An 11,486-nucleotide genomic window follows, 5' to 3' on the forward strand; every position below is an offset into this window, starting at 1 on the left:
ATGTGTTGAAAATCCGTTTACTCTTGAAAGAGGAGCTTGAAAATTCTGATAACTTCATGCATAAGATGGCAGCAAGAATGAATGAGAAATTTGCTAAATATTGGACCAACTTTAGCATAATCATGGTTGTGGCTGTTGTTTTAGACCCTCGATTTAAGTATGAGTTTGTGGAGTGGGCTTTTAAGAAGGTGTATGGGGAAATAGAGGGTACTAATGAGTTGGTGAAGTTCAAGGAAAGGTTGGATTATTTATATGGTGCTTATGTGACTGAGGCTTCCACAACAACACCACGAACAAGGCGCCGTTCTTCTAGACAGCCTAATGAAGAGCAAGTTGATGTTGCTTCTGATTCTTTTATGATGGTAACTGTGAACACTTGCTTTTTGTTTGATAATCAACTTTAAATTCTGTTTTTTGTATGCTTTATTGTAATTTTTGTTTAAACATCTTTTAGGACTTTGATAACTTCTCTTCTAGCAAATCATATGTTGCTGCTAAATCTGACTTGCAAATCTACTTGGAAGAGCCATTGATTCCTCGTGCAACCAACATTAATATTCTATATCATTGGAAAACAAATGTTGTGAGGTATCCAATTCTTTCAAAGATGGCAAGGGACATCCTTGCAATCCCTATTTCAACAGTAGCTTCAGAATCTGCCTTCAGTACTGGTGGTCGAGTTTTGGACTGCTATAGAAGCTCTTTGAAACCAAACACAGCAGAAGCTATCATTTGCCTCAAAGATTGGACTTTTGGTGAAGGTATGAAAATAGTTTATGTATTTAAAATTACAATTTTTTTTGTTTCTTTTTTGTACTATTTTATTTATGCTTAAGGCTGAAATTAACTTTTGTATGTATTCTTTTGGTTGTAGCTAATATGGATCCGCAATTGCAAGATTTATGTGGAAAAATCATGGCCATGAAAGTCAACGATGATGTGGGGGATACTCCCAGCCCCAGCCCTCCACAAAGTGCACCAGAAAGTCCTGCTGTCATGGAGAGTCAAACTTGATTATGTTGTTAATTTCTTCTAAAATTAGTTGATGAAACTGTTACTGTTATTTTGGACATGTATTTGGTTTTCTAGTTGAACTTTTATTTGCCTACTTGGAAGTATTTTGGACATGTAACTCTTGGAAATATTTTGGACTTGTTGGCTAGCTACTTTTCAAGTTTTAGTTGTTGTTGTGAGTGTATGAAACTATGAAGTATGGACAATGCACTAATGCAGCAGGATTTTCTTGAATTATGTTGTTAAGTTATGTTTGCTTGAATTATGTGTTGAATTTGAAGTCTTGAATACTTGAATCTTACAGGTTAAAGAAATTAGTCAAATTACAGGTTAAAAAAATTACAGTATAAAGAAATTAGTAAATTACAGGTTTTTATTTTATTTTTTTTAATTAAAAAAAAAATCAGATTTAGGCGGGTCGGGTTCAGGTCGACCCGTTTATAATCAGGTCGGGTTCAGGTTGGTTATTTTGACATGTTTAAGTAAACAGGTCGGGTTCAGGTTGGGGGGTCCTGACCCGTTTATGTAAACAGGTCGACCTGAACCCGACCCGACCCGACCTGTTTGCCAGCCCTAAGGCAAATCCGTATAATTTTGTACCATGGACTCGTAGTATTACGCCGTAATAATCACAAGAGAGAGTGTCAGACTTACATTTTTATACAAAATTTTGGACAATCTCTAGTGCATAGTTCCTATGGATTAAGAAATCCATAAGATGGCAAAAGTGTTAATAAATTGAAGTTGAAGGTGGGGCCTTGTACAGTTGGCATGGAAAAGCATAACGGGGCAATATGAGTGTAACGGGCTTTATTTGTAAAGCGGAAAAATCTAATTTCATTTAGTCTTCACTAAATTATAAGGGAAATTGATTTGGGGGAAACATTATTATTGTAGCATTTTCTCACCTCCAAACGAGACATGCATCTGTACTTCTTGAACTCTGTTTAGCCTTCATATTGCAGTCGTAGGGCTGATATGTGAAGAATGAGGACGTTGTCGGAGTTGCTTGGCGTTGATTTAGCCGAGGCGTTGAGTGAAGGCTCTAATTTAGGTTGCGCGAAAGAGCTTCAATTCGACAATGACAATGTAAGTAGTAGCTTCAATTAAATTTCATTTAATACATGGTTGTTTAGAAGAATTCAATATTTTGTGTCTTCACAACATAATTGATTTAAATTTTGCTCAACAAACATAATTGATTTAAATTTTGCTCAGCATTTAGGTTTGGAAATGCTAATTTAAAATGTTGAATGTGTGGATATGGAGAATTGTTAACATAATGTGTCGAAGAAAATATGGACCTTTGATAATGGAGTTGATTTGATTTGTTTTATGTGTGTTCTATAAGTTAAAGAATGTGTGTTGATGTTATTGGTCGGATGTTGTATTGAATTTGTGTGTATTTTTTTTGTGCCTTTATGTTTATTGTAGAGCTTTGGGTTTGATGATACTGTTGTGGGGGGAGGGTAGTGTAGAATTTGGGAATGATGATATGATTGATGAAGAAGAGGAAGATGGTGATGATGATGGTGAAGATGTTGAGGAAATCTGGTGTGAGGAAGAGGGTGAGGGTGAAGAAAATGGGGAATTTAGTTACGAGGAAGAGGTTGAAGATGGTATGGAAATGGAATATGAGGATGGTGGGGTTTCTGGTGGAGGTGAAAATGTTGGGGGTTCCTCTGTTGTTACCCCCAAGAGGAAGGTATTGGTTGATACCTTTGTAGGGGAGGAAGAGGAACTGGAACCACCTGCCATTAGTATGGTGTTTGGTAGTTGGGATGTAGTTGATAGCTACTTCTGGAGGTATGCGAGGCAGAAGGGATTTGGCATAGTTAGAGCAGCATCTAGTTGGGCTAAGGTGAAGAGTGAATTGGGAGATGGTAAGTTTTGCAAACATAGGAGGAATGCGAAGTGAACTTGTGAGTATTATGGTGTACCCTCTAGGAAGCGAAAGGTTGATCCTCTTAAGGAAGGATTGGCGCAAGATAATGATTGTTGAAAAAAGGAAAACAAAGAAGTGTTCATGCCCTGTGGAGTTGTATGCTAGTGTAAATGCGGCGGGGGATTGGGTTATTCACAAGGTTTATTTGGAACATAAAAGGCACATAGTCACTCCAAGAAAAGCAAGGGATGTTTCCATGTTTCATAAGCATGAGTTGCTTGCTAAAAATAAGCATTTGGTTAAACAGGCCTGTAATGCCAAGAAGTCAAGGTGAAAATTTCACAAACGTACAGTTGTATTGCTCGGGAGAGGAATGGGGTTGATCAGTTGGCCTTTACGTAAAAAGATTTGGAGAATATAGTTTCTAAGTTGAAGAAATTGGAGTTGACCGAGGGTGACGCAAATGGTATGATTGAGTATTTCCAAAAAATGAGTTCCAACAATCAGAATTTTTTCCACCTCTGTAGGTTTGGGAAGGATGGCGCATTGCAGGATGTTCTTTGGGTTGATGCAAGGAGTAGGGCTGCCTATGAAGAATTTGGCGACATTGTATGCTTTGACAGTACGTATTTGACGAACATATTCCATCTCCCATTTGCTGTCTTTCTTGAGGTTAACCATCATGGGCAGAGTATATTGTTTGGTTGTGCGTTGATTTCCCGTGAGACTGTCGAGACGTATGTGTGGGTGTTCAAGACTTGGCTGAATTGCATGGGTGATAAAGCTCCAACATCCATACTTACAGATCAAGATCCTGCCATTCGCAAAGTTGTTCATTTGGTCTTGAATCAAACATGTCACAGGTGGTGCATATGGCATATTCTGCAGAAGTTTGGAAAGTATCTTGGGAAGTTGGGGAAATATGAAGAATTGAGTGATGAATTGAAAAATATAATATATGGAAGTTTAGTTCCTTAGGAGTTTGATGATCGTTGGATGGATGCAATTGAGCACTATAAGTTGCAAAATAATAGTTGGCTTGAAGGTATGGTAGTTCTTATTTGGTTCTATAGTTTTAATTTGCATTATGGTTGTGTTTTAATTAATAGATATCTGGGAAAATGTTTGATTTGTTCCTTACTAGAATTTTTTCTTAATGATTTGTTCCTAACTTGGTGTTAGGTGTGGTATTTGAAGAATTTGAACTTTATAGTTGTTGTTATGGTGATCATAGACTTAAAAGTATAGCTCTTATTACGACTCCCTCCCCCCCGGTATATTCTAAATGCGTTGCATGTTGCTTGTGTTGTATCATGTGTGTTTTATGCTTATAAAATGAAGTGCCATTTGTTGGGAATTTTGTTACAAAGTTAACATATTTTCTGAGCAGGTTTGTACTTGGAAAGACATATTGTGATGAGAACGACTCAGAGGTCCGAGAGTTGACTACACCAACAACAAATTCACTCTTTGTTGTATCACGATCTCCTAATGGATGCGCCTCACCATATGCTACATTCGTTGACTACACCAACAACAAATTCATTGATACATGAACATCATATATCATCCTATTTGAAATACAACTGTATGCCATACATTTGTGTAAAAAAATACAATGTACCTTCATCTTCCCATAATCACCACTGGGAAATATGTCGGCATTAAGCGCATCCTTGATTTTCTTCGGAGTCCATATCATAATCCTCGGCATCACTTCCCATTGCACCGGCACGCGCCTCTAATGGTCGATGTAAAAAAGCTAAATGACAGATATGCAGTAGTTGACATTAGTCAAAGATAAATATTAACATAAAAAAAGGGTACAATGGATACCCTACAATGGAAACCAAGTGAAAACTAACCAACAAAAACGGAAAACAGCCCCCAGACCCCGCAACATATCCTCTGTTTGTGAATTTCTTTTGAAACTTGTTTGCTGCACAGCAAAGCCAATCAAGAGTCCAACTGCACCAGTCATACTCCCCCGTTTCTTGGTACACTATCAAAGCTGGTGTCAATTTTCTTGCCAATTTGGTTGTGTTCGTAGTTGGACAAAGCAAATACCCAAGAACAACTATGAGAAAAGCAATTCTAAAATGCGACTTCTCCGCTTCAGATCTTAGCGGCACCAACTGAGCATTACTATCCCACCTAAACAAAGCAGCCCCTGCAATAGGCACTGATATACTGTTCCCCTTAGCAAACAAACCCTTAATACGACTAACTTCAGCCTTCACATTATCATCATCAAGAATGTTCGACGGCAGTTGTCTCGAACCCATCGGGATGCCAAGGACACACTGGATTTGAACAGGGCTAAGTGGAAATACATATCCATCCCCAAACATTACAGATCCATCACCACCAACTCTAGTCAACAACCAATACACAAATTTACGAGGAAAACAAGTTAGCGGTATCTTTAACAGGCTCCCAAAACCCATTTCAGTTACAACTTTCTTCCTAGACTCATCAAACTGAACCACCAGATTTGCAAAAGCCTTTACACCATTCAGGTTGGGGGCCTAGAATACACAAGATACAAGAAATACTTAGTGTACAATACTAAATCCATAACACAATGTACTACCAATACTTAGTCCAATTAACCTACAAAGCAGAAAATTAACACTACCATTTAAATTAACATATAAATCACTTGGATTTGAAAAGCATATAAAGTGATTCAAATAAGTTTATGGGACAATTATACTATATTCCATGTGTTGAGGAAGATGGAAACACAATTTCCAGAGAGGTATCTTAAAACAGATAACCACTTATAATTATATGACAAGGGAGGCACCCACTCGAAAAATAGCAAGGTAGGGGATATTAAATCAAACAGTTCCTTAGTTTCATGTTGCCAACAGAGATATAACATCAAAATTATGTAAAACCTATACTGAAGCCTAGGAAGAAACCAACAAACATCTACGCACATCTAAATTGATACATAAACCAAAACATAAAATTTCTTTTACCTTTTGCGTTGTCCGAGATTGAGTTTTGATAACAACTCCTTTCTGCATCACTCTTTGACCAAGATTCACATCAGACTCAACCTACATTAACATTTCATGACACCCAAATTTAATAATCATCCCTCACTTTGTATTCAAATTCATTATACAAAAATACAACACAAACCTTTGCTCTTTTTAACTTTTTTTTACCAACCCCTCCTCCACCTTTTCTCTTTCTATACTTAGCTTGTTCCTGAAGAAACTTCAGGAACATACCCTGGACTCTTGCTTGATTTACCAATTCTTCGTTCTCCTCTTCATCTGCATCATCTTCTGCATCCTCTTCTGCATCCTCATCATCCTCTTCTCCATCCTCATCATCGTCATACTCATCATATTCATCATCATACTCATTACTTGTGTCTTCCAGTTCCTCTTCCTCAAAGACTGGATCTTCTCTCACCTTCTTCTTCCCTTTGTTTAGACCCTTCTTGATAGGCACTACACCCTCTCCATTCACAGCTTTTAACTGACCCTACACATTACAGATAACATCAGCAAAAAAAAATAATAAATATAAAACATAATTCAATACCATATAAATGATCCACACACATACCCTCCTATTTATACTGCTAGAAGCAACTTCTGATACTTTCCTCTTCACCAGTGCACAAAATACCCTAGAAAATAATAAAAATTACCTTAATTATCAATAAAAACTACTTCACAATATACTCTGACATCTCTGGTAGAAACACTTCCAATGGATCAAAATGTACATACCATTACAACTACATAGTACCATACATTAACAAACAATACACCTCAAATGCAGCAGTTCCAAAAATTTTAAGCCTTTGCTCCAAAAACCCATATAACTAATCAAAAACTACACTAATCTAATTAGGAAATAAACCAGAGTCAACTACAAGATTAGAGATGGAACTCTAATATAACACAAATGCCTCAGACCATACACAGTATAATTAAATTATAGAAAATAATCAATTCCATATTTAAAACTACATTTACAACAATTCAATAAATTAATCATCTGGTTAGCAAATCCGCAAATTTTGCAGACACATCAAAACTAACCAACAACCTAAGAACAACCTAATCCCACTGGCATAATAATAATACATGCTTCAGATCCCCCCCCCCCAAGTAGCAATGAAGCAATAACACAGTGGGTTGGAAATACGAATTATCTCATACAAGGAAATAATATCTCAACAACAAACCCAACAATTACAAAATCTACCATGCCAAACTAACAACAAGTAAACTATGCATGTTCAATTGAAATTAGTTAAAGCTATCAAAATTAAGCATGTGAACAATTTAGCACATGAGAACAATTTAACACAATTTAACCCAAAAAACTTGTATCTCGGTATTATTTTAACACATGAGAACAATTTCACGCAAGATAACATATAAGAACAACTATACTATGAATATTATGAATGTAAATCCTAGAAACTAAGATGTACAATTCGAAACGAGTAATTGGAACCCTAATTCGCGAACTACAACCACAGTATGAAATCAAAATCACTCCACCCCAACGATTCCGAAAGTTGAAAAAAATACGGCAAACAATACATGGAAGCAGAGTGATACTCGTACCTACAAAAACGCGACAAATTCCACCAAAATCTCAACGACAGATGATGCAAATCGCCAACGCCGCACCAACACCAAAAATCCGGGAGCTCCGGAGCCTTTTCAGGGACGAAATTGGGACAACTCCGGAGTTTCACTTACTGGACAAAGTGAGAGAGAAAGAGGGAGTTTCAGGAGAGAGAGAATTTAGGAAGTCAAAATAAGAGAAAGAGAAGGTAATACCCTTTTCATATCCCCAATAAGCATCCCCGTAACATTTCAAACTAGAATGGGGTCAACATGAAGTCAAATAACACAAACCAAGGAGCATTTCCAGAATTGCCCCCCTATATGCAACAAATGCATATAGGAACTATGCGACTAGTATCACTCCAAAATTTTAACAACCAAAAGTATTAGGATTTGTTTTTTGAAGCACAAGTATTAAGATTTATTTGGCATTATTTTTTATTTTTTTTTAAAACATTTGGCATTATTTTTTGTTTTAGTTTTTAGTTTTTTTTTTTTTTTTTCAAAACCAAAAATAGGAAACAAGAAAAGGATGTTTCTACTAATCTGTTGTTAGTTTTGAAAATTATCATGATTTTAAAAAGTTCGACTAATTTTTTATTCATTATATAATATATATCATACGGTTTTGAAAAGCAAAACATCAAAAAACAGAAAACCATAGCGATGTCAAACGAACCCTAAGGGATATCATGTGTGTAGGAATGAATGTACCCTGTTTAGTTAGGATGGAGATTATGTGAAGTTCAATCTATGTGGCTCGATTTTAAGTGTTCATGGGAATGTTTAAGACCAGGTAATGCACACTTTAGATTTATTTTTAATTTGTTCAAATTGTTTGAAAGTAAATTTGTTTGCAAAATAAAATTGGTTTATGGTTATGTTGGTTTATGTCTTTCTGTAGTATGTTAGGGTATCATCTAGAATATACGAAAGGGTTTGGGAGAGGCAATTTGCTAACAAGAGTAGGTGTTTTATCCTAGAGCCGTCATTTGGACTAACTATTGACCTTTCCCTATTATTACTTCCATTTGATCTGCTTTCATCACCTCTGTCAGCATCGTGTTCTAAATATGGCTTGTTTTGTAGAAAAATGTGTTGTGTGCAGATGGTTGTTTACAAGGGTTGAAAAAAGTTGTGAGGGTGTATGCCAAACAACTTACGACAACGTGTAGACACCCAAATGTGTCTTCCCAAAACCAAACTCAGTGATGAATACCTTTCATGTCATTTGATAATCGAACAAAGTGAAAGTGTGAAAAGTCTAGTGATGTGGTTGTTTTTTTTTTATTAAAATATCTTTCTTTCTGTTTTTAAAAATGTTTCTTTTTACACTCTATTTGTGAAAATAGTCAGTCTAATTTAGTTTGGTCCATGATAAGCGTCCAATAATAGTGTAGTTGGAATAGACTCGAAAAGAGCTTTCCAACGATATATTATAAGCCCAATTCTGATGAATAATGAGGAAGTTATGGCCTAAACTAAATTGGGCCCGAAATGAATTTTATATGTGGTCTAATGATCTAGAAGATGGTATATTAATTATTATTCCTAAAGTTGTTAGGATTGATTTTTATCTTCTAGAATAATCTAGAAGGTTCTTTTAAACTCTAATGAGCTTAAGATTGATAATTATATTTTAAAGAGTTTTATTTGGAAAAAAATAAGTGTTTTATCACAAAACCCGATTATAATATGATCAACACGGAATTAGCTGCTTAATCATATTAATAAGAGGATTCTGCTTACAAAGCGTGTCTTATTGTAGACACCTAAAAATGTCTCCCCAAAACCAAACCCGATGATGAACAACCTTTCACCATCACTATTGGCCGGGTTCAGTATTTAATCCCGAGAGTGCTTAAAAAATCGTATTTAATTAAATTCAATTTTTTGGTAGTCCATGGATCAATCTTGATATTTGGTCAAAGCATAGATTTTTTTAATTTCAGCCCAAACCTTTTTTATTTTATTGTTTTATTATTTATTTTGGCCCAAACCTTTTATTTATTTTATTTACTTATTTTCTTTTTTTATCCCAAATAATAATAAATCAGAAATGGCCTGAAATTATCAATCGACACTTAAAATACTGAACGAAATTAGATTAAAAATGAATTTAGACAGAAAAACGGACTAAAAATTCCCGCGTCACGGTAATAGTCCACCGTGTCACGAGAAACTGTCCCGTCTGACGGTGGTATTTCTCGTGACACGGGAGTTTCCGTGTCTGTTCCGCCTAAACCCTTCACGCGTTTTATTCCCCGTACCCTAAAATATTTCCTGCGTCACGCAACTGTTCACCGCGTCACGGGAACTTTTCCCGTCTGACGGTGGGAATTCCCGTGTCACGGTACACAGTGCCGTGTCGCGGTATACTTTTTTAGGGTTTTTATCATTTTAGGGTTCCGTGTGTTCCCTCAGCACATTTTTTCTATAAATACCCCCTCATTTTTGATGTACGGGGCATCAATTAATTCTCTATTTTTTCTCTCTCTTCTATGCTCTAGCCTAAACACTAGCCTACCTTTCTTCTTCCAAAATTCCTTCTTCAAGCACTCCAAGGAGTTCGTACTTTACTCGTGGTTCTGTCCTTAAGCCAAGGCGTGAAAGGTAGAACTGTTTGAGGGTTTGGCCCCAAATCAACTCTACTTTATTTAATTTAATTTAATTATTGTTTTATTATTATTTCCTTGAAGTTACTAACTCGTTTATTATTTTATAGTTGCAAGCAAACAGAATCAAAGTAAGAATTATGTTCCTTTTATTTCTATTATTTTTCTAACGATTTTATATTGTTGGAATTATGGTTAAATTGCTTCCAATATTAATGTTTATTCTATTATTATTTATGATCACCATATTGCATGTTTAAAGAGAATATGTAATTGAAAATCACGTTTAATTAGATCTCGATAGTCGACACACATCCTTACCCTTCCGTCTTTCTTTGGAACTGGGACGACGTTGGCGATCCATTCGGGGTATTTGGATACCTTGATGAAACCTGCAGTTATTTGTTTTTGAACTTCTTCTTTTATTTTAAGTGATACGTCGGGTTTCATTCGACGCAACTTTTATTTTACAGGTTTCATTCCTGGTATTAATGGTATTGTGTGTTGAGTTATTTCTCTGTTAATGCCTGGCATATCTTCATATGACCAAGCAAATACATCGATAAATTCTTTAAGCAAGTTAATTAAATCGGTTCTTTCTCGTTTATTCAATGTTAGTCCGATTTTAACTTCTCTTTTATAAGTTGAATCATTTAAGATGTCAACTGTTTCAGTCTCTTCAATTACTGGTGTTTTCTTTTCAAGTGTTTCCATTGCTTTAATAAATTCTTTATCTTTTTCATTGTTAGCTAAGCAATGTTCGTCATCTTGGGTTAAGGAAGAACACGAGAAGTAAGAAGAATGAGTGATATTATTATACTCTGAAATCATTACATCAAAGAGTGATATGTCCTCAGGGACTGGATCACTAACTATCCTAGGAGAAGAAATAGGAAGGGGAGGCGTTATAGCTAAAGACTTAGAAGGTTCTAAAGGGAACGACTCTGACTCAGACACTGACTCTAACTCTGACGATTCTTCGAACATTGGCCCTTGCCCTGTTGTGATTGATATCTTCCTTCCACTCGGGGTAATCACCTTGATAGTCTTGCGCCACCCTTGCAATAATCCTTCAGCTGGAGTAATTAGCTTTGAGGGGTCGAAGTTTTCGCTTTGTATGACCGTTTGAATGAGTGAGGAGTTATCTTCCTCATAAACTGGCTCATTATTTTCTCGCCCAAACAGTAATCCCATGACGTTAAAGTCAAAGCATGGGGGTGCTTTCTCCTTATGGACGGGAGTTGGGATTTCGTCAGTGAAGTAGCAATCCAAGAAAATCTCGAATCCTGGTTGTCGTATGCCATTTACAACAAATGGTTCGGGAAATTCATGGCATGGATAGTCCTCTCCTTCTTTTATAAA

The 11,486-nt window shown here is 36.1% G+C and overlaps 1 protein-coding gene across 1 annotated transcript; it reads left to right on the forward strand.

Annotated features, from left to right (window-relative positions):
* Nucleotides 1-2,095: 2,095 nt before the first annotated feature.
* Nucleotides 2,096-3,877, forward strand: LOC110727634 (protein FAR1-RELATED SEQUENCE 2-like). The gene is made up of 4 exons (XM_021907211.1): nucleotides 2,096-2,103; nucleotides 2,449-2,897; nucleotides 2,962-3,229; nucleotides 3,427-3,877. The coding sequence occupies exons 1-4, from the start codon at nucleotides 2,096-2,098 to the stop codon at nucleotides 3,875-3,877; spliced, it is 1,176 nt and encodes a 391-aa protein (XP_021762903.1).
* The last annotated feature ends 7,609 nt before the right edge of the window (nucleotides 3,878-11,486 follow it).

Source organism: Chenopodium quinoa, unplaced genomic scaffold, assembly GCF_001683475.1.
Source record: "Chenopodium quinoa cultivar QQ74 unplaced genomic scaffold, ASM168347v1, whole genome shotgun sequence".
Classification (NCBI taxonomy): Eukaryota; Viridiplantae; Streptophyta; class Magnoliopsida; order Caryophyllales; family Amaranthaceae; genus Chenopodium; species Chenopodium quinoa.

Bases quoted from the DNA above. Each gene is read 5' to 3' on its own strand.
- LOC110727634 (XM_021907211.1), top strand. The intron at 2,898-2,961 runs GTAAGTTTTGCA...TGTACCCTCTAG, and splicing joins GAAGAGTGAATTGGGAGATG to GAAGCGAAAGGTTGATCCTC. The intron at 3,230-3,426 runs GTGAAAATTTCA...CCACCTCTGTAG, and splicing joins TGTAATGCCAAGAAGTCAAG to GTTTGGGAAGGATGGCGCAT.